This window comes from Ochotona curzoniae, unplaced genomic scaffold (assembly GCF_017591425.1).
Source record: "Ochotona curzoniae isolate NIBS_2020 unplaced genomic scaffold, NIBS_Ocur_1.0 scaffold_1852, whole genome shotgun sequence".
NCBI classification, from domain to species: Eukaryota; Metazoa; Chordata; class Mammalia; order Lagomorpha; family Ochotonidae; genus Ochotona; species Ochotona curzoniae.
In genome coordinates, this window is record NW_024467087.1 from 22891393 (window position 1) to 22912237 (window position 20845).

Sequence of the window (20845 nt, forward strand, 5' to 3'; positions counted from 1 at the left end):
TTAATAAACTTCAAAGCTAATAATGCAGGACGCACAGAGCTTTGCAAGCTGTGCTGGGGAGGGGACGGAGGGGGAGGGAGGCGCTAAGAAGAGTTGACATTTAAAAAAAAAAGTAAAATCCGTTCCAAATCTAAAGCCCTTTGAAAGGACACGTCCTCCGCTCTGAAGTCCAGGGAAAAGCGTCAGGGCAGTTACTGCTACCATCACCCGAAAGCACCTTTCGGGGATTTAACGGAGTCATGTTTTAGAACCTCAGAGAACCTTCTTCACTCCCTTTCCTTTAGTCCCCGCCTTCCACTTATCACCACAATGCGTCAAAAGCCGGTAGCTGTCAGAGAAAGGGAAAAGTAGGTCGCGCGAGATTCTGCGACGGGATTTCGAAGTTAGGGAACAGCGGCGGCGCATGCGCACTGGCCTGGCCAGCTCGGGGCGGCACGCGGGTAGGTAGGCTAGGATCCCAGAGGAGGGGGAGCTGAGCGTGCCGGTGGCTCTTTCCCTGGACCACGCGCAGTGCGTGCGGCCGCGGCGCGTGCAGTGCGGGGCGCGGGACCTGGCTCTGGGCTCGCCGGCTCGCGCAAGTGCAGCGCGGGCAGTTCTGCGCGTCCACGAGTTGGAGGAGCACAGCGGGCGTCTGTCCGGGCAGCGCGACGTGAGCTCGCGCGCTCCTGTTCCTTTCAACGGACGGTCGCCCCCCACGCACACACTCCAGTCCCCCGAGAGTTGGTCCTCCCGCTCCGGCGCGCCCCTTCTCACCGCCCTCCTGTTCCCGCCGAGTCGCTGACTTGCTCTCGGTAGTCGCCTTCGTCCCTGGTGGGGAGGCGAGGGGAGCAGTGAGGAGGGATCCCTGCCTTGGGGGCGGAGAACATGGCTGGAGGACGTCTGCTGTTGGGGGGCGACTTCCTGTCGCCGCCGCCGTTGCCCCCCCTCCCGCCGCCGCCGCTGCCGCCCCTCCCGCCGCCCCCGCCCGAGCCAGTGCTGGAGCAGTGGCGCTATAGCCACGAAAGTGACTGGCAGTGGGCTCTGCGGCGCACCTTCATCTGCCGGCACCTGCACAGCTATCCCGGGGCCGCTCTGGACCAGCTCCTCGCACTCTCCGCCGCCTGGACCAACCACGTTTTCCTGGGTTGCAGGTAAGAAAAGGGAGTCCGAGGGGAGGGTGGAAGGTAAGGTGAGAGCTTGCTTGGAGGAGGTCGGGTTACAGACGGCGGTGGTGATGCTGATGGTGATCGGGATAGGGTCTGCCTCTGGAGGCGAGTGATGGGGCTGGAGCCTGGAGCTATGGAGGCGCTGGAGAAACACCGGGCGGGATCTCAGTGAGCCTGGCGGTGCAGTGGCTGACCCTGGTGGCACAGCATAGAGCAACAACCAGGCTGCGGGGATCAGTGGCGCCTCCAGGACCAGGGATACAGCTGGAGCAGCGCCTGGAAGAGGATGAGTGAGAGGTGGTCACATTGTGGTTGGCGGCGGTATTGGAGGCCGTGGGAAATGAATAGCTGAACCTTGGACCCGCATAGGACCTTCCAAGGATGCGATATCCGCAGAGAATACTCAACAGTTGGGGCTCCGGGGAGGCAGGGGGTCGGTGGAAAGGATCCCTCGGCTGGAACCTTGCTCTCTTGGCCACCCTCTCTTCTAGCATCCTTATGACATGAAACACCAGTCCTCTTTGCTTGCAGACTCTCCTCCCCCAGCCGAGCGTTACTGTCTTTTTTCCTGAGAAGGTAGTGTGTATTAGGTCTGGTAGCCGCAGCGGCAGCTAGCTTATAGATTTGCGCATAATGTGCCCGGACTGAAACAAAGAAATGTGTACATTTACAGGACAAGTGGCTTGTCCTCTTTCTACCTTAAGTGGGATAAGGAGGGTTAACGTTTGCTTCTGGTGAGTTTTTTTTTGGGGGGGGGAGGGGAGGAGTATATGTTTTCCTGTTCGCAGTCTGAGCAGGCTTCTCTGGAAGGAAGCTTTTTGCATTCGGTGGAGACTGCGGTATGGTTCCAAGGCAGGGGTTTTTGTTTTGCTTGGGTTGTTTTTTTGTTTGTTTGTTTTTTTGTTTTTTGGGGGTTTTTTTGCTTCGTACAGACTTCTTAGACTTTTGTCCTTCACAACCCCTAAACCGGACTTATATTAGACTAACCGTTCCTTTGACAAACAGGAAAGCTTCTTGATTGGACATTCCTGCTCACAGTAGGTTTCTTATGAGGAAGGCTCAAAAATTCTGGAAACTGATCAGATTAGATTCAACCAGGAATGACTAGCAGATCCAGAAAAATAGAATTGTCCACTGGCATCCTTAATAGTTGAACAGGACATCTGGGGTGCTACTATGCTGTCATCACAGGAATTTATTGCTGCTGTTTGCTGTAAAGCTTAGTAGCTTCTGCCTTCACACATAATGATTTGTTTCACTAGAAGAACTAGGGAAGCCTCAATAATTAGTCAAGTCAGAGAAATCTAATTGAGCGTCACTTAACAGTGTCATAGTTGCAGGGGAAAAAAAGGTACATTCACAGAAGGATGTTGCCAGAGTCCAGCTCCAGCTGAGTTCAGAACTCGAGAAGGGTGCGTGGATGAGGCGCAAAGAGAGAGAGACGGACCACTAGGACTCCATGATCATTGTGGACAATGCAATAAAGCTGTCCGCTTTATTTATACAGAACTAGTCAAAATCTGGCTCAGGCTTCTTATGCTGTGGTCCAGTAGGTGTTTCTAAGGATAATTCTTCCATTTGTTTTACCTAAAAACAATAGAAGTTCCTGCTACAATTCTTATTCTACAACTCAATCTTGTATTACAAAGAAAAGGAGAACCTAAAGATCAAGGAAAGAATGAAAGCCTAAATATACGTCCCTGGATTAGCATAAGGCCAATGGGGACAGCCAAGACAGTAGGAATAAGAGAAGGCCCTTTTGCAAGACGTTATTATTGATATTAACCTTCAAGCTCACATTGAGTAAAAAGCCAACTCCACAGTAGCAAACAATGCCTGAATGGCTTAGAGTTCTTCCGCAGGGTGGTCCAGTGTCCATGCAAAGGAAGGTGGAGCTGCATTCAGGTGGTTGTAGAGATGTCCGCCAGGCGGGCCCTGCCAAACAGCGGGAAGTTCCTTGCGGCCCTGCCTGCGATGGAACAATACTCTTCACACCTTCATGTCCCCCACATCCACTGCATGGACCCCAACAGGATGTAGAGAATAGGATTCCTTAAAAAAAAGAGAAAGAAAGAAAAAGTAATTGGAGCATAGGCAGCTTGAACATTAATAGTACACCCTACAGTCCCAGAAGAATGAAAACCCCAGTGCTATCGTGACTGCTCAGTCAATGTGAATTGAGTGGATGCAGACAGCTTTCGAATGTACAATTCATTTTTAAATATTTATGATCTCAGTTAATTCAACAACCACTGGGATTATGTGCATCTCGGTTTGACAGCTGAATCAGTGGAGGGCAAGAAATTAACTAACTTGTTCAAGGTCCCACAGTTCAGGCAAGGACTGACATTCTGATGGCCAAGCTGCTGCTATTTCTGCAGAGACACAGCTGCCACGGTTGAGGAGCATGGCCTGGGAGTGAAGGCAAGTAACTCACCCAAGCCACATTATTAGGTCTCAGGACTCCCCGGCAAGAACAGTCTGGTATAGAACCAGGGCATTCAAAACAAACCAGGCCAGTGGCAGTATTGAAAATGTAAACGTGCAGGATGTCTTGTGTACGTGCACATGGGTACATCCACATGTGGCATGTGTGCTAAAATGTTACATTTGCAATAGCATTTTCAGTTAGCTTCACTAAAAAGTAATGGCATGAGTTGTGGCTGTGAAGCCGCCACTACCTGTATCGTTGGCATCCTACACAGGCACTGGATCCTGACATGGCCCTTCCACTTCCAGTCCAGTTCCCTACTAATGCATTGGGGAAGGCAGTGGAGCATGGCTCAAGTTTTTGCCCTGGACACCCACATAGGAGACCTAGATGAAGCTCCTGGTTTTGGTCTGGCCCAGCTCTGGCTGTTGCAGCCATTTGGGGAAGGAAGCAGCAGGTGGAAGACCTCACCTTTCTCTATAACTGACTTTCAAAAAATAAATATTGTTTTTAAAAACAAGACTTGCATTGTATCTGATAACCAACCTAAAGGCTGAAAAAGAATCACGGAAGCTGGAACCCGAGTATAGTCTTTCAGGTTGGAAAGAGTTTAAGTTAGCTCTTATGTTCAAGTGGGCAAACTCTGCTGTATGCTGGTACTTGATGTTAGCATTGATACTGCTTGAGCTTTTGTGTTTGTGGCAGAACATGCTTTGCTCAAGTGAAAGCAGCCCTTTCTAAAGCGAAATGGCCATTTGCTTGTTCAAAGTTCATCACTTGACGGAACAAGTTGTGAACAGTAACAGAAAGAGAAAGCACAAAATTTCCCTTCTGGCAGGACATTTTATGTTCAACTTTTCTTGGGACTGAAATAAACTCCTAAGTCAAGGATGTCTGACAAATTCATAATTCTGAGAAGAAAAAGCGGGAACTACAGCAGGCAAGGATTACATTCCTTTTGGTGATAGAGGTGATTTGCATGGGATAAATTTTAATATCTTCTTCATTCTTGTGCCTGTGGTGCTTAAGCATGTATCAGAATCATCTGTGAGGACACAAATTTCTGGATCCTGCCTCTGGTTTTTTTTTTTTTTTTTTTTTTTTTTAAGATTTATTTGCTTTCATTGGGAAGACAGATTTACAGAGAGAAGGAGAGACAAAGAGCTTCCATCTGCCAGCTCACTCCCCAGACAGCCACAGCCACTAGAGAAGACTAGAGAAGAACTGATCCAGAGCCAGGCGCTTCTTCCAGGTCTCTCACATGGGTACAGGCCATCCTCTACTGTTTTCCTAGGCCATAAATAGGGAGCTGGATGGAAAGTGGAGCAGTCAGGACACAAACCAGCGCCCCTATAGAATGCTGGTGCTTGAAGGTGGAGAATTAGCCTGTTGCCATGGTGATGTCAGCCCCTGGAATTAATTAATTTTTCTCTTTCTCTTTTTAAAGATTTATTTATTATTTATGGAGAAAAGGGGGCTTCACTCTGTAAATGGCTGCAATAGCTGGGACTGGGCAAGGCTGAAGCCAGGAGCCTAGAAATCTGGGTCTCCTAGTTGGATACAGGGTCCACTTGGACTACTTGCTGCTTTCCCAGGCATATTAGCAGGAGGCTGGATTGTAAGCAGAGCAAGTGGATTTGAACTAGAACTCCAATGTGGAATGCTGGTGAACTAAGTGGCAGGTTAACCCACTATACCTCAGTGCCAGTTCTGCTTCAGGGTTTCTGATTCAGATGTGGAATTCCACTGTTTGCCTTTTTTTTGTTTACAGTGTGAAGGGAGAAAAAGATATTTCATCTGTTAGTTCACTCTCCAAATGGCCACCAGGGCTGGACCAGGCTGAAGCCAGGAGCCAAGAATTTTATCAGGTCACCCATGTGGGTGATAGGAGCCCAAGGACTTGGGCCATCCTACGCTGCTTTATGAGGCACTAAGCAGGGAGCTGGGTGGGAAATGGAGCAGCTGCAACTTGAATAGGCACACATGGGATTCTGGTGTTGGAGGCAGCAGCTAACTCCGTGCTGCTACAACACTGGTCTCCCCAAAATTTGCATTTCTAACAAGTTTTGCCAGATAATGCTGATGTTGTTGAACCAGGCTAAAGTAAAGCAATATTTTTCAGTATGCCTTATGGTCATTTTCCTCTCATTGTCCAGGCAACCAGAGAGTTCAAATAGCTGACAATATTTCCCCTTAATTTCTTATTAAACAACCTATTAAGGCATTTTTTTTCTGTAAGAAGTTTCTTGCGACTAATAAAATTTAGTCATTCTCTTTTTTTAAGTTGTTCATTTACTTCAAACATAGTAAGATCTTCCATCTGTTGATTCACTCCCCAAATGTCTACAACAGCCAGGGCTAGACCAGATTGAAGCCATCCAGGAACTTGGTCTGGATCTCCAACATGAGTAGCAAGTACTTGAGCCATCACCTGCCACCTTTCAGGGGCAGCATTAGCAGGAAGCTGGAATGGGAAGCAGAGCCAGGACTTGAACCTGTTCACACAGGTATGGGATTTGGGTGTCCAAGTAACCTCTTAACTACCATGCTAAATGACTACTCCTAGTACAGTCTTGAAGTCTTGTAATCAACTTTATCTGTAAGCACTTAAATAACTTTACATGAATACCTAAAATCCTGGATAATATTTTAGTTAAAATTAAAGATAATGTGTGTGTGTGTGTGTGTATATATATATATATATATAAAATAAAGAATGACTAACTGAAATGTTTTCCAATCCTTTTTTCCTTTTAAAATTTTTAATCTTATTTTTAATTTCTTTTAAATATTTATTTATTTTTATTAGAGAGATAGAGAAAGCTCTTCTTCCCACTAGTTCACTCCCCAAGTGGCTTCAATGGCCACAGCTAAGCCAATTCAAGGCCAAGAGCCCGGAGCTTCTTCCAAGTCTCCCAAGTGGATGTAGGTCCCAGGGCTTTGAGTCATCCTTCAACCATACAGCATCCCGGTGCTTGCAAGGCAAGGATTAAGTCTCTAGGCTATCATATCAGGCCCTTTACATTTTAATATTTATTACAAGGTAACGGGGTTATAGGCCCATATGGCCCTCTGATTACAACGGAGCAGGGTTGGGGGAAAGATGGATGAGATAAATGTTTGTTTTCCCTCCTGTGTTCTCGGAAACAGGGATAGCAAGAGGAGAGAAAGTGGGCCTGGTGCCATAGCTAAATGGTCAAATGCTCACCTTGGAAGCGCCAGGACCCTATATGGGTACCAGTTTATGGCCTGGCTTCTTCAGTTCCTATCCAGCTCCCTGCTTGTGGCCTGTGAAAGCAGTAGAGGATGGTCCAAAGCCTTGGGACCCTGCACCCGTATGGGAGACCCGGAAGAAGCTCTTGGCTCCTGGCTTTGCATTGGCTTAGCACCAACCATTGTGACTGTTTGGGGAATGAACCAGCAGATGGAACGATCATTTTCTCTATATCTCCTTCTCTGTAAATCTGACATGCCTTTTCAAATAAAGGAAAATAGATCTTAAAGGAGTTCGGAGGTGGAGGGGTGGTGTAAGAAACCACAGCGCTCCTTACTGCCATACTACTTCAGTGCAGGAGACAGAGATGGATTGGTTATTTGATGTTACCTTTGAGGTCCATGTGGGGAAAAATGTTCTGAGGTGTTACTTCAGGAGACTTGATTGTTCTGAGACAATCACATTGTTGGCTTTGTTATACCAAAGGTGAGAAATTCTTTCTAAGGCCTGTTAACTGTTCTTGTCACACTCACTGTGCCCGAAGACCTAGGTGCCTGTTGTAGAGCCTGGCTTGGAGTATTGTTCGAACTGTCCTTTCCATCTTTTAATGAGGTGCTTGAAGTCTTTTTTTAATTGCGAAGTCAGATCTACAGAGAGGAGGAAAGACAGAGAGGAAGATCTTCCGTCCAATAATTTACTCCCCAAGTGACTGCAGCACCAGAGCTGAGCCGATCTAAAGCTAGGATCCAGGAACAACTTCTAGGTCTCCCATGCGGGTGCAGGATCCCAAGGCTTTAGGGACATCCTCGACTGCTTTCCCAGGCCACAAGCAGGGAGCTGGATAGGAAGCAGGGCCACCAGGATTAGAACCAGCACCCATATGGGATCCTAGCACCTTCAAGGTGAGGACTTTAGCCACTAGGCCACTGTGCCGGGCCCACTCGAAGTCTTTTATTGGCTTAGATAAGCTGACTGTCTTGCCTTGTGTTCATCTGGGTGTGCTCTCCATTCTTTAATGAGGGTCAGCAACTGAGGTGGCCAAGTCCTGCAACATGTGCTCCAATATTGGACTACATGTCTATGTGATTTTTTTCCCTGAGAGAACTGAGCTCAGTGGTCAAGTTGGAGAACCCACAAGAAACCTTACCTGGGGCCCCATTCTGACCTATTATCAGTCCCCTCATCCCTAGCAACACACAGCACCCTGTCATACATGTGGTGGCAATGATATGGTGAGGCAGTCCCAGCTAGAATGTGCCCGCAGTGACACAGGGGGCAGTCACAACCCATCCCCCTAAATCTTCCAAATAAAAAAATGGAATGGTGAATTATGCTGGTACACTGATATATTAATGCAGAGTTTGCATTAACCAGAAAGCCCACCAACTACTGGCTGCTTTTTTTCCCCAGCAGTGTAACACTTGCTTAGGTACAAGGCAAGCTAGGTAGGTGGGGATGTTCCTTGTTTCCATTAAGATTTATTCAGAGAAGAGAGGGAGAGATACAGAGAGATCTACAATCCACTGGTCTTCTTCTCAGATGGCCATAATGGCCTAAGCTTGACCAGACCAAAGCCAGGAACTAGGAGCTTCATCCTACATTCTCATGTGCATGGCTGGAGTCCAGACACTTGGGCCATCTTCCCGTGCTTTTCCCAGGCCTTTAACGGAGAGCCGGATCAGAAGTGGAACAGCGGGGACTCAAACCAGTGTTCCTAAGGGATGCCAGCACTGTAGGTGGCAGCTTTACTGTCTGTGCAAGCCCATGGGTTTCCAGTTTTAAAAAGATTTTATTGGGCCCGGCACAGTGGCGCAAGTGGTTAAAGATCCTCGCCTTGCACGCCCGGGATCCCATATGGGCGCCGGTTCTAATCCCGGCAGCCCCGCTTCCCTTCCAGCTCCCTGCCTGTGGCCTGGGAAAGCAGTCGAGGACGGCCCAAAGCTTTGGGAACCTGCACCCGCGTGGGAGACCCGGAAGAGGCTCCTGGCTTTGGATCGGCATAGTATCGGCCCGTTGCGCTCACTTGGGGAGTGAATCATCGGACGGAAGATCTTCCTCTCTGTCTCTCCTCTGTGTATATCCGCCTTTCCAATAAAAAAATAATAAAAATAAATCTTTAAAAAAAAAGATTTTATTGCAGAATTACTGAGAAACAGACAGAATTGTCTATCCGATGGTACACTACCCAAATAGTTCAAGTCTTGGCTGCTCTGTTTCCCATCCAGCTCAGTAGGTGGCCCAAGACTTTGGGATTCTATACCCACGTAGGATACCCAAGGGAAGATTCTAGCTCCTGGCTTTGGACCAGCTCAGCTCTGAACATTGCATACGTTAGGGAATTGAAACAGTGGATGGAAGACCTCTCTGTAACTCTTGTGGCCTGGGAAAGCAATCAAGGACAGCCCAAAGCTTTGGGACCCTACACCCTTGTGGGAGACCTGGAAGAGGCTCCTGGCTCCTGGCTTCTGATTGGCTCAGTTCCAACCGTTGCAGCCACTTGGGGAGTCAATGAATGGACAGAAGATCTTCCTCTCTGTTCTCCTCCTCCTCCTCCTCCTTCTCTCTCTCTCTCTCTCTCTCTCTCTCTCTCTCTCTCTCTCTCTCTCTATATATATATATATATATATATAATTTACAATAAAAAAATGTTTTTAAAAAGGGAACAGCACCATGACATAGCACAGTAAGCTTTGCCTGCAGCATCAGCATTGCATGTGGGTTTCGATTCAAGTCCTGACTGCTCCAGTCACAGTCCAGCTCCCTGCTTATGACCTCAAAAAGCAGTGGAGGATGACCAAGTGCTAGGGTCCCTGCATTCTGCATTCACATGGGATACCTGGAGGAGACTCCTGGCTTAAAATCGACCTAGCTCTGAGCATTGAGGCCACTTGGGAAATGAACCAGTAGATGTAAGATCTGTGACTCAGTTTTCTCTCTGTAGTGCTGCCTTCCCAATAAAAATAAATCTTAAAAAAAAGAAAAAGCCAACAATAACAAAAATCCTATCATATTGCAAATCTACATGTATGATCTAAAATTTCTGGAGTTAATGTTATTTTTAATATACTATAAAAATGTATATACCATGGAAAACAGTAGTGAAAACCCTTCTGCCTTGGCTAATTTCAAATTTGTGGACACATCTTTATCATTGGATAATTCCCCAGTGGATAATTTTTATTAAATGATGAAATCCAGATAATTTTGTTAGTGACTCTTAATTAACTTTTGCCGTGTTCTTTGAGTAGGCAAGTGTTGGGTACTTTGGTCATTTCCATTGTGTTTCAAGATTGTTGAGCTTCTTTGGTATTAGAATTTACTAATAGGGCCTGGCGCAATAGCCTAGTGGCAAAAGTCCTCGCCCTGCATGTGCCTGGATCCCATTTGGTAGCTGGTTGGTATCGTAGCTGCTCCACTTCCCATCCAGCTCCCTGCTTGTGGCCTGGGAAAGCAGTAAAGATGGCGCAAAACCTTGGGACCCTGTACCTGGGTGGAAGGCTCAGAAGCTTCTGGCTCCTACCTTCAGATCAGTGCAATCCTGGCCATTGCAGCTACTTGGGGAGGGAACCAGCGGATGGAAGATCTTTCTCTGTCTTTCCTTCTCTCTAAAATTCAGACTTTCCAATAAAATATATAAACCTCTAGAAAAAGAGTTTACTAATACAGGACAGCAGTTCTGGCTGTATTGGCAACTTATGCAAAGACTTATTTTTAATGCACAATATTGCATTTTGTGGCAAATGTAATCATTAGGGAATATCAAGTGGGAATAATAATTACCAGTGCTGGGAGAAACCTGGTAGAAAAGTGAGTGAATCAAAGAAACCCTTATGTGAGTCAGTCATGCACAGTATATGGCATATCATCTTCATTGTATACCATGCTTGAAATCAGGCTCTAAGAATTCTGTCTCTCTCCATTTCAAAAAAAAAAAAAAGATATCAGGCCCAAGATGATGGCTCAATGGCTAAATCCTCACCTTGCAAGCATCAGGATATCATATGAGCACTGGTTCATGTCCAAAGGTGCAAAAGCAGTTCAATTCAAATTAACTAATAATGCTGATTAAAATGAGTATATACAGGCAGAAATGCAAATGAACAAAATGTGTAAGAGGCCCAAGCACTTGGGCCATTTTCCTCTGCTTTCCCAAGTACAGTAACAGAGGGTAAGATGGGAAGTGGAGTGAGTGGCTAGGAACTGTTAATCATACGATGCTGGCATTGCAAGTGGTTGCATAACCTACTGTGACACACTGCCTGTTCCATCTTAAACATTTTTTTAAAAAACTTTTTTATTATCATTTTATATGTAGATCCATAGGCTTTGGGATTTCCCTTACCCCCACCTTAAATCCCCTCCCCCACCACTGAGTTCCCCTATATTATTACTATAGTATAGTTCTTCATAAACAGTCATATGTCCATCATGGCAGGCATGGACAATGGCAGCGAGTCCAGCATCCTATTGTCAAGATATAGTTAACAGTTTCATTGGAAGTCCATCTATGATCTGGAAGTAGAGATGCATACTGCATTGTATCCTCACATCTCAATATGTTAGTCTCCATTACACAGTTACTATACATCCCCTTAAAAGAAAAGCTATAGTACAAAATCAACAACAGGAAGAAAAATAGAAGTTTACAATGCCATGAAGTCGTCAAGAGGTTTTGATAGTACAGCAGTCCTGAATTGCTGTCGATCCCGCCATTCCAAGCACAATAAAATCTCTCCAGAATCAACCGGCTGCTATGGTCTTCCTTATCTGCCCAGATATTCACTGCCAACGTTTGGCTGGGGTGGTTGATCAATTTGTTCTGTCCTCTGCCATGGTACCAGGTGTCCTCTGGGGGTTCCAATGTACTGCCATATCCTCCATGTACATTTGGATATACTGTCCACTGCTTCCTCTGAGCCACTGAATAGGACCAGCTCTGACACATGCACTCCACAGTCAACCCATGGAACCTGCAATTCTCTCATAGTTGGGGATCTGTGTCCAGCAGTTCAGTTGGCAGGGAATCACCAAAGAAACCTCATCTGAGGCCATCCCAGACCTGATTCTTGTGTGTGTTTGCCAATACAGGGTCTGGCACAATCGATCACCCAATTCAGCCTATGCACACACTTGTAGTTGCAACTGCTGGATCAGTTCTATCTCCAGCCCTGTGTTTTATACACACCAATGAGTGTTGCAGTCCAGCCCGATATTGCCCACCAAATACTTGGCCTTCACACAAATCAGTGGGAGTCTGGTTTTAAGTGAGGGCTAAGTATATGCTGGGCAGAACCAGGCTGGACTGCAACACCCATTGGTTCACGTGGAAGTCGGGGCTGAAAACAGAACCAACCCAGCAATTGTGACCAACAGCTGATCGGGGCGATGGACTGTGGCGGGCCCTGTACTTGCTAGTACATACAAGAATCTGGTCTGGGAACACCTCAAAGTTTCTTTGGGGATCTCCCCAATCGAAATGGCAGACTCAGAACCCTAACCAAGAAGAGAGAAGACAGAACAGGTCAATCAACCACCTCAGCTATATGTTGGCAGCACAATACTGGACAAATGGACACTCTGATGGACTATGTCAGTCAGTGGATTCTTTAGCAACCTCATTGTGCTTGGAGTGGCGATTGGCTGCGATTCATAACTGGTGAACTATCAAAACCACTTGAGCAAGGATCTCAGAGCATGCCCCACATCCAGGATCTGGAGTGGGTGGGAGACTGGGTGGGGCTTCTCCCTCAATATCCCCTTTACCTGAAATATATGAAGGAAACAATATGGAAATAATAGTCTTACCCACTTTCCTATAGCCCTTGTACCTTTTTACCCTAATTAACTATGTAAAGATTGTCAAAAATATAATAAAAACGTAAAAAAAAAAAAAAAATCAATGGGAGCTGCCAGCTAGTTGGAGCAACCCACAATAACCCCCGCCAGGCCCGCCCTCTACCCTGGTTCCCATGCTTGCCAAGACTTGTCCTATCTGTCCCACAACCCCTTCAGCTCTCGTACATGTTAATGGGCATTGAAGCCCAGTTCATCCCAACCAGCCCCACTATCCAGTCCACACTGGTGCCAGCAGGTGCCACCATCTGTCTAGCCATGCCTGCGCCTGACAGAATTTGTGCCAGATGCCCGCATCTGGCAGCTGATGCTGCGGCAAAGTGCAGCCCACCCACACCCACCTTGGCTCATGCATGTACCAGAAAGTACAGTCAGCCCAGCCTGGCTTTTCCCTGATCCAGCTCACATGTAGGCCATTGGGTGTGGCCTTGTCCAGTCTGGTCTCCTATTCCAGCTCTCATGCTCACCAGTGGGAGTAGTGGTCCAGTAGGGGGCCCTCACATCCCCCTCACTGGGACCATCCCCACCACACTCTAGGTTTCACATGTGCTAGTTGGGTGCTGCGGATCAGTCTGGCACAGCCCACCTTACATTGGCATTTCCCAGTGAGTGTTGTAACCTGGCCATGCCCAGCCAACCCCCAATTCCAACTCACACTGGTGGGGGCTACAGCCTAGGCCAGCCCTGCCAATCCCCAGTCCTGGCCCTAATGTGGACTGGCTGGTATTGCGTCCTGACCCAGCCCTACCCATGTTCCATTCTGGCTCACAGATTCGCCAGTTGGTGATATGCACTGACCTAGCCTGGCCTGCTCCCTACCTGTGCCAAATGTGTGCTGGTGGGTATTGTATTTTGGCCTGGTCTGGGCTGTTCCCTTTCTTGGTTCTTGCATTCACCTGTAGTGAGTATGTCCCAACTGAGGAGTTCCCCAAGCTCTTCCATCAGGACCTCTCCCCATACCAGATCTCGCTCACACCAGTGGGTCCATGGGCAAGCCCTACTTAGTCCACCTCCTGTCCTAACAGGAACAGTGACCTTTCTTCACTGGCCCTCACCCATTCTGGCTCTTGTTGTTGGATGCTACAGCTCAGCCAAGCCTGATCCATACCCAGACACAGCTCATACATGGCTAAGCAGGGGCAGAGACCGCCCTACCCTGGTTCTCACGAGTACCAGTTGATGCTGGATTCTAGCCCAGTCTGGTACATCACAGACCCAGCCCATATCCATGATGAGGGACCCTACAGCCATATCCAAACCTGATTGGCTTTGTGTGAGCTTTGAATGTTGCAGGCTGGCCTGCCCCACACCCTGTGCTACAGCTTGGTCCTGCCCAGCCTATTGTCAACCCCAATACCAGTGAGTGCTGGAAGGTTCCCTGTTCACACCTACTTCAGCCCATCACCAATCCAACTCTTGAGCTAACCAGTGGGACTTGTATTTCCATAGGATTGGGCCCACTTATCCCCAACAGAATCTACTGCTGGGCCTGGTTCTCTCATGTGCTGATTAGTGTCATGGCCCTTCCTAATGTGACCTGTCCCATGTTCTGACACTCAGGTACTGGGATTTAGCTCTGCTAGACATGCCCCAGCACTAGCTTTTGTGTGAAGTGGCATGTGGCAGTCAGCGATACTTTGCGTTAATAAGCCCATCTCAGGACTCCCATGTGGGCTGCTAAATCAATCTGATCCATTCAGATCTTCTGGTCTCCCCTCCAAACCACTAGGTCTCAGTCCCTCACTTACCGGCAAGTACGGTGGCCCTGTTGTTGAGTGTCCCTCAGGATTCATTCCACACTTACACGTATGGTGTCCTTATCCATGGATGTCCCTAGGCAATAATTTGTCACCCCCAAGTCCCCAGAGCTCATTGGCAGGTGACCAGTGGGCAAAGCCCAGCATCTGATGGGTACACTGTCCATCCTCATCTTAAACATTTCTTGTCCCCTGACTCAGTCCAGCCATTTCTAAGGACCCTGATTACTTTTCATGAGACACAGTAGAGCACACAGTCTGAATGTCAGTGACCCAGCAACTCTTTTTTTCTTTTTTAAGATTATATTTCAAGTCAGAGTTAGTTAGAGAGTGAAAGAGACTGATCTTCATTTGCTGGTTTCCAAGTGAACACAACAGCCAAGGCTGGACTAGACTGAAGCCAGGAGCTTGCAACTCCATCTGGATTGCCCACAGTTTTGGATGGCAGGGGCCCAAATACTTGGGCTATCTTCTGCTGCCTTCCTATGCCATTAGCAGGGAGCTGGATCAGCAGTAATACATCTGGCATACAAAACCAGCTGTGGCCCATAAGGGAGATGCTGGCGATACAGGAGATGGCTTTACCCACTATGCCATAACATTGTCCCCATCTGGCAACTCTTAATGCTGTTAGTACTTGTATTAAAAATATAATTTATTTATATATTGTATCTGTATGAAAGGGAAAGAGAAATCATGATTTCATTCTGATTTTTTAAATAAGGATTTATTTATTTTGATTGGAAAGGCGGATATACAGAGAGGAAGATCTTCCATCCGATGGTTCACTCCCAAAGTGACTGCAATGGCTGGAGCTGAGCCAATCCGAAGCAAGGAACCAGGAGCTCTTCCGGGTCTCCCGCATTGGTGCAGGGTCCCAAGGCTTTGAGCCGTCCTTGACTACTTTTCCAGGCCACAAACAGGGAACTGGATGGGAAGTAGGGCCGCCAGGATTAAAACCGGTGGCCATATGGGATCCCGGTGCATGCAAGGCAAGGACTTTAACCACTATGCTATCGTGCCGGGGCCTCATTCTAATTTTTAAATTCAAACTGAAGATAACCTGTTTGCCAAAATTTCTTGATTTTGTATTTCCTGTGTCTTTTCTTAGACTGAAATATCTTGATTCCTTAGTGACTCATTTGAGAGAGAAATAATTTAGGGCTGATTCTTTTGTTTTATATCCAAGATGCCCTGTTGGTAAAGTCCTGTCAGAGGTATAATAAGCCTGCCTCATTTAGGAGCTTTGCAAAAAAGAGAACTACATCCTTACCAGTTTTAATCACCAAATATACTATTTTAAATAGGTACAGCCCACGCTTAATGGAAAAAATTCTACAAATGGCTGAAGGGATTGATATTGGGGAGATGCCTTCATATGATCTAATGCTGCCCAAACCTTCCAAAGGTCAGAAGCGTCACCTCTCGACATGTGATGGTGAGTAGATTTGTTTCTGCAAGGTGGGATTGGGGAGACAATATGGCTCTTTTTAAAAACTGGTGTCAGTGTGGTGTATGATTTTTGAGTAACACTGGTTCTTACAAGTAGAGGAATTTTAATTTTTATTTATATATGTATTTTTTGAAGAAGTTAAGTGGAACTGAAAACTGAGAATCCTAAAGAGAATGTTACAGTGCTAGTCTCAAAATCTGTGATGGGGAACCTTCTTCTGAGTAGAACAATCTTATACTGTGGTCATTTCAGCATCTAAATAACTAAGTCTTAGATGGGTCCAGAAATGAGCAGCTTTTTATTGAGAAATGTTCTAAGGAGGAAGCTCTGGGATCTGTCACAGCTTACAAAGAGTTCTGTTACAGTTTACAAAGATCATAGCTTTAAGTTTGGTGTCCTCATATATCATTAGTTTTCACCTGTTACCCTACAAATAAAATACAGCAAACACCTTTTTATGCACAATAGGCCAGAACTAAGGTTTTAAAGTTGAAAACCTTTGAGAAAGATTGGTAAATGGTTTTACTTGAATTTTTGTCACAATTATGTAAAGCACCATTATAGTCACTGCTGGTGATATGAACGAGTAAGGCATTTTAACTGTTCTGTTCATTGTCTCTCTTGCATTAGAGCCATCTGTTGGATTTGCACCGCTTAAGTGAGCTGTTCAGCATAGGTGGCATGAGATTGTATTGGAATATGCTTCCAGTATCCTTCTGTTTTAGGTCATTTTGTATAAAGGGATCTACCAGCCAGGAGTCACAGTAAATTATGTAATTGAGACAGTTGTGTATGTTCTCTCAAGAATCTTCTCTTACGTACGGAAGCATAGGGAGCATCCCTCCTTATGTTGGAATCAACCTCTTGGTACTTGAGTCCATTCACCCAAATTACTTGAAGTTTTTGTGATGGGCCATATCTTGTACCAACAAGGCACTTTGCAAATAATATGGTTGGTACTGATTTTCCTGCTTGATTTTTAAAAATATTCCCATTTTAATGAATTGTAAATTTCACCCATTCTATAGGTCAAAATCCTCCTAAAAAGCAAGCCGGTTCCAAATACCATACGAGACCTCGTTTTGAGCCTGTACATTTTGTAGCTAGTAGTTCAAATGATGAAAGACAGGAAGATTCTTATGACCCTCAAACAAAAGAGGTAAATGAACAAACACAGTTTGCCAGCATGCCAAGAGACACCTACCAAGATTACACTCAAGACTCTTTCAATGTACAAGATGGGAATTCTCAGTATTGTGACTCATCAGGATTTATTTTCACAAAAGACCAGCCTGTAACAACCAGCATGTGTTTTGACAGTGGCAATCCTGCTCCAAGCAGCACAGCACAGCAGGCAAACTCTCAGTCAGCTCCCGAGCCTTCACCATCACAGACATTTCCTGAGTCAGTGGTAGCTGAGAAGCAATATTTTATTGAAAAATTAACAGCAACTATTTGGAAGAACCTTTCCAATCCGGAGATGACTTCTGGATCTGATAAGATTAATTACACCTATATGTTGACGCGTTGCATTCAGGCTTGTAAGACAAATCCCGAGTACATCTATGCTCCTTTGAAGGAAATCCCTCCTGCTGACATCCCCAAAAATAAAAAACTTCTAACAGATGGCTATGCTTGTGAAGTTAGATGCCAAAATATCTACTTAACTACAGGTTATGCTGGCAGCAAGAATGGGTCCAGGGATCGAGCTACTGAGCTAGCTGTAAAACTCTTGCAGAAACGAATTGAAGTTAGAGTTGTTCGGCGGAAATTCAAGCACACAATCGGAGAGGACCTTGTGGTGTGTCAGATTGGCATGCTTTCCTATGAATTTCCCCCAGCTCTGAAACCACCAGAAGACCTAGTAGTGCTGGGTAAAGATGCTTCTGGGCAGCCAATTTTTAATGCTTCTGCCAAACACTGGACGAATTTTGTCATTACAGAAAATGCAAATGATGCAATTGGTATTCTTAACAACTCTGCCTCATTCAACAAAATGTCTGTTGAATACAAATATGAGATGATGCCCAATCGCACATGGCGTTGTCAAGTGTTTTTGCAAGATCATTGCTTGGCTGAAGGTTATGGAACAAAGAAAACAAGCAAGCATGCAGCTGCTGATGAGGCTTTGAAAATTCTTCAGAAAACACAACCCACTTACCCATCTGTCAAAAGTTCCCAGTGCCATGCAGGCTCTTCACCCAGAGGGTCTGGGAAGAAGAAAGACATAAAGGATCTTGTCGTTTATGAGAATTCGTCAAACCCTGTGTGCACACTGAATGACACAGCACAGTTTAACCGAATGACAGTTGAATACGTGTATGAAAGGATGACAGGCCTCCGCTGGAAATGCAAGGTGATCCTCGAGAGTGAAGTAATTGCAGAAGCCGTTGGCGTCAAGAAAACTGTCAAATATGAAGCGGCTGGGGAAGCCGTGAAAACCCTCAAAAAGACCCAGCCAACTGTCATTAACAACTTGAAGAAAGGAACCGTTGAAGATGTGATTTCAAGAAATGAAATTCAGGGCCGCTCGGCAGAGGAAGCTTACAAGCAGCAGATCAAAGAAGATAACATAGGAAATCAGCTCCTGAGAAAGATGGGTTGGACGGGTGGTGGTTTAGGTAAATCTGGTGAGGGGATACGGGAGCCTATCTCCGTCAAAGAGCAGCATAAACGGGAAGGTCTTGGCCTCGACGTAGAGAGGGTCAATAAAATTGCCAAAAGAGATATTGAACAGATCATCAGAAACTATGCCCGCTCTGAAAGCCACACAGATTTGACTTTCTCTACAGAGCTGACAAATGATGAGCGGAAGCAGATTCACCAGATTGCCCAGAAGTATGGTCTTAAGAGTAAGTCTCATGGGGTGGGCCATGATAGATACCTGGTGGTAGGTCGAAAAAGACGGAAGGAAGACCTATTAGATCAACTCAAACAGGAAGGCCAAGTGGGGCATTATGAGCTTGTTATGCCTCAAGCAAATTGAAAGCTTACTAATTTATTTTGTAAATGCCTAATGAGGCAGATTTATGAGTGAAAGAAATGCTAGATGTCTGGTTGCAGAGCATATATTCATTCTTAAGATGTTTCATCTTGTTCATTTCACATAGTGCTTTATTAGATATTGGAATCTGAAGAGTTCTGTCCACTTGTATTAGCTTAACCCAGCAGATAATATTGTGCAGTTTACTGTTTGTGTCTTTGATATTGCTGTGTCCCTCAGAATTTAGTAGTTTGTTCAAGCAAGAACACATCCAAGTGGAATTTCACCCTGGTAAAGAAATTCTCATTTTAAAAGGCATAGCACAGCAATCTGCAACAATATGTAAAGTTGATATGAACCACCATAAGACTAGTTTTATTTCCAGACATTAAAAATGTCAGATTATTTTGTATTATCTATTTTCATCTTTGTGTGAAGCCAGTTATAGAATGTTTAACAGTAAATTGTGCTGTATGTGTAAATGTCCTTACCAACTAAGTGATGTAAGATTTTCTTAAAGTATTTGTGTTCATTTATTTATAACTTCAACCATGTGATTTCCAGAATATTGGAAGTAATTTACTGTATCTTGTGATATGACTTTTAACAAATACTAATCTTCACGCTGAGAGAGCGTTACTTGAGAGAGCACTGAAAAGTTTCAAAAACTGCCTCAGTCTGAAGAAAGGAAGCTTGAACTGTTTGTTCTTGGTGCCTTGCAGAGAGACTCACAGCAACTCTCCATTTTAGCTTTCACACGTTTTGGATGTACAGCACATCCAAGACAACCACAGCTGTGGTAGAGCTTGGTAAAAGACTGAGGATCCCATTGGTGCTTTGATGAAAAGGTCAGTTGGCTGGTTCCTCTCTCAAAAAGCTTGTTAAGCCTAAAAAGCCAACTTTGTAATATACTTAAAACTGCTATTTTCGCTTATTACTGGAATGTAAAAAAAAAAAAATGTATAAAAAGACTTAGTGTATGCTTCCTGAATAAAAAGGAGCCAATGTTGATCAAAATTTTGGCGTGCTTCTTTCTGAACAGCAGCCCAGCAGCAACACTTTTGGGTCTTTGGAGAAGGAAAGTGGCATTTGCACAAAATCTTTCAGCCCCAAAGCACATGTGGAAGAATGGAGTGCTTTTGAAATAGGAAATCAGTCACCCAATCACATTTTAGCATATAGACTAACATGTTGACTTCAACTGAATTTTAGGTTGTCCATTTTTATGTGATTTTGTTTTTGAATCTCAGATAAATCAAGTATAATTTCACTTGGGCCAACACAGATGAATAATAATAGTGAAGCACCTCCAGTGAAATGATACTTAAGACAAATAGATTTGTTTGCAACGTCTTAAAACATTTATGACCATGCTTGACTTGTGACTGGCCCACAATAAATAATTGACTTTCCCCCTTTTTTGTATTTTGTTAAGGTAAGCATTATAATTTAATAAATATTTTAAAAATCTGTGGGTATTAGTCTGATAGCAAAATCTTGGTGGCTTTTAGTGACCTATAAAGACTAGCACAAAGAGAGAGAGAGAGAGAGAGACTAGCACAGTGCGTGGTATTTGCTTTCCACTCCGACTTCCTCTACTGTGAGGCCTTTCCTGAGGTTGATAGGAAGGAAAATAAGGTATGCATTTGATTTGAACACTTGATATTTTAATAACAATGGCAAAGGAACTATGCTTTACCTACTTTTGGTTTTCTTTAAGGTGCATGCTGATCTTGAGCTATGGTTAAATCAGAATAAGCTTTACTTCTTTGCATAAGAGTAGCTATAGTATTAAGGGATTTGAAAATTTGGCTCATTTCTGTCTTGACATTGCTTTTCTTATCCCAAAAGGAGTTTTCTAGGGAAAAAAATAGCGTTACGTATAAATCAGGCTTGTTAAATGAGTTCAATAACGTATTAATGTATTTACAATTACAAGATTCACAAATAATTGGGCCAAAAATATACACATTTGGTGCCTGAATTTGGGAGGCTAGATGTCCTTCCTA

At 45.1% G+C, this 20845-nt stretch overlaps 1 protein-coding gene across 1 annotated transcript; it reads left to right on the forward strand.

Moving 5' to 3' along the window:
- Positions 1-444: 444 nt before the first annotated feature.
- Positions 445-19847, forward strand: NKRF (NFKB repressing factor). Its single transcript, XM_040999881.1, has 3 exons — positions 445-1130; positions 15708-15838; positions 16882-19847. The coding sequence occupies exons 1-3, from the start codon at positions 865-867 to the stop codon at positions 18837-18839; spliced, it is 2355 nt and encodes a 784-aa protein (XP_040855815.1). The 5' UTR covers positions 445-864; the 3' UTR covers positions 18840-19847.
- Positions 19848-20845: the final 998 nt, after the last annotated feature.

Coding starts and splice junctions, on each gene's coding strand:
- NKRF (XM_040999881.1), top strand. CDS start 865: ATGGCTGGAGGACGTCTGCTGTTGGGGGGCGACTTCCTGTCGCCGCCG. Junction 1,131..15,707: donor CACGTTTTCCTGGGTTGCAG/GTAAGAAAAGGG, acceptor TATTTTAAATAG/GTACAGCCCACGCTTAATGG. Junction 15,839..16,881: donor TCACCTCTCGACATGTGATG/GTGAGTAGATTT, acceptor CCCATTCTATAG/GTCAAAATCCTCCTAAAAAG.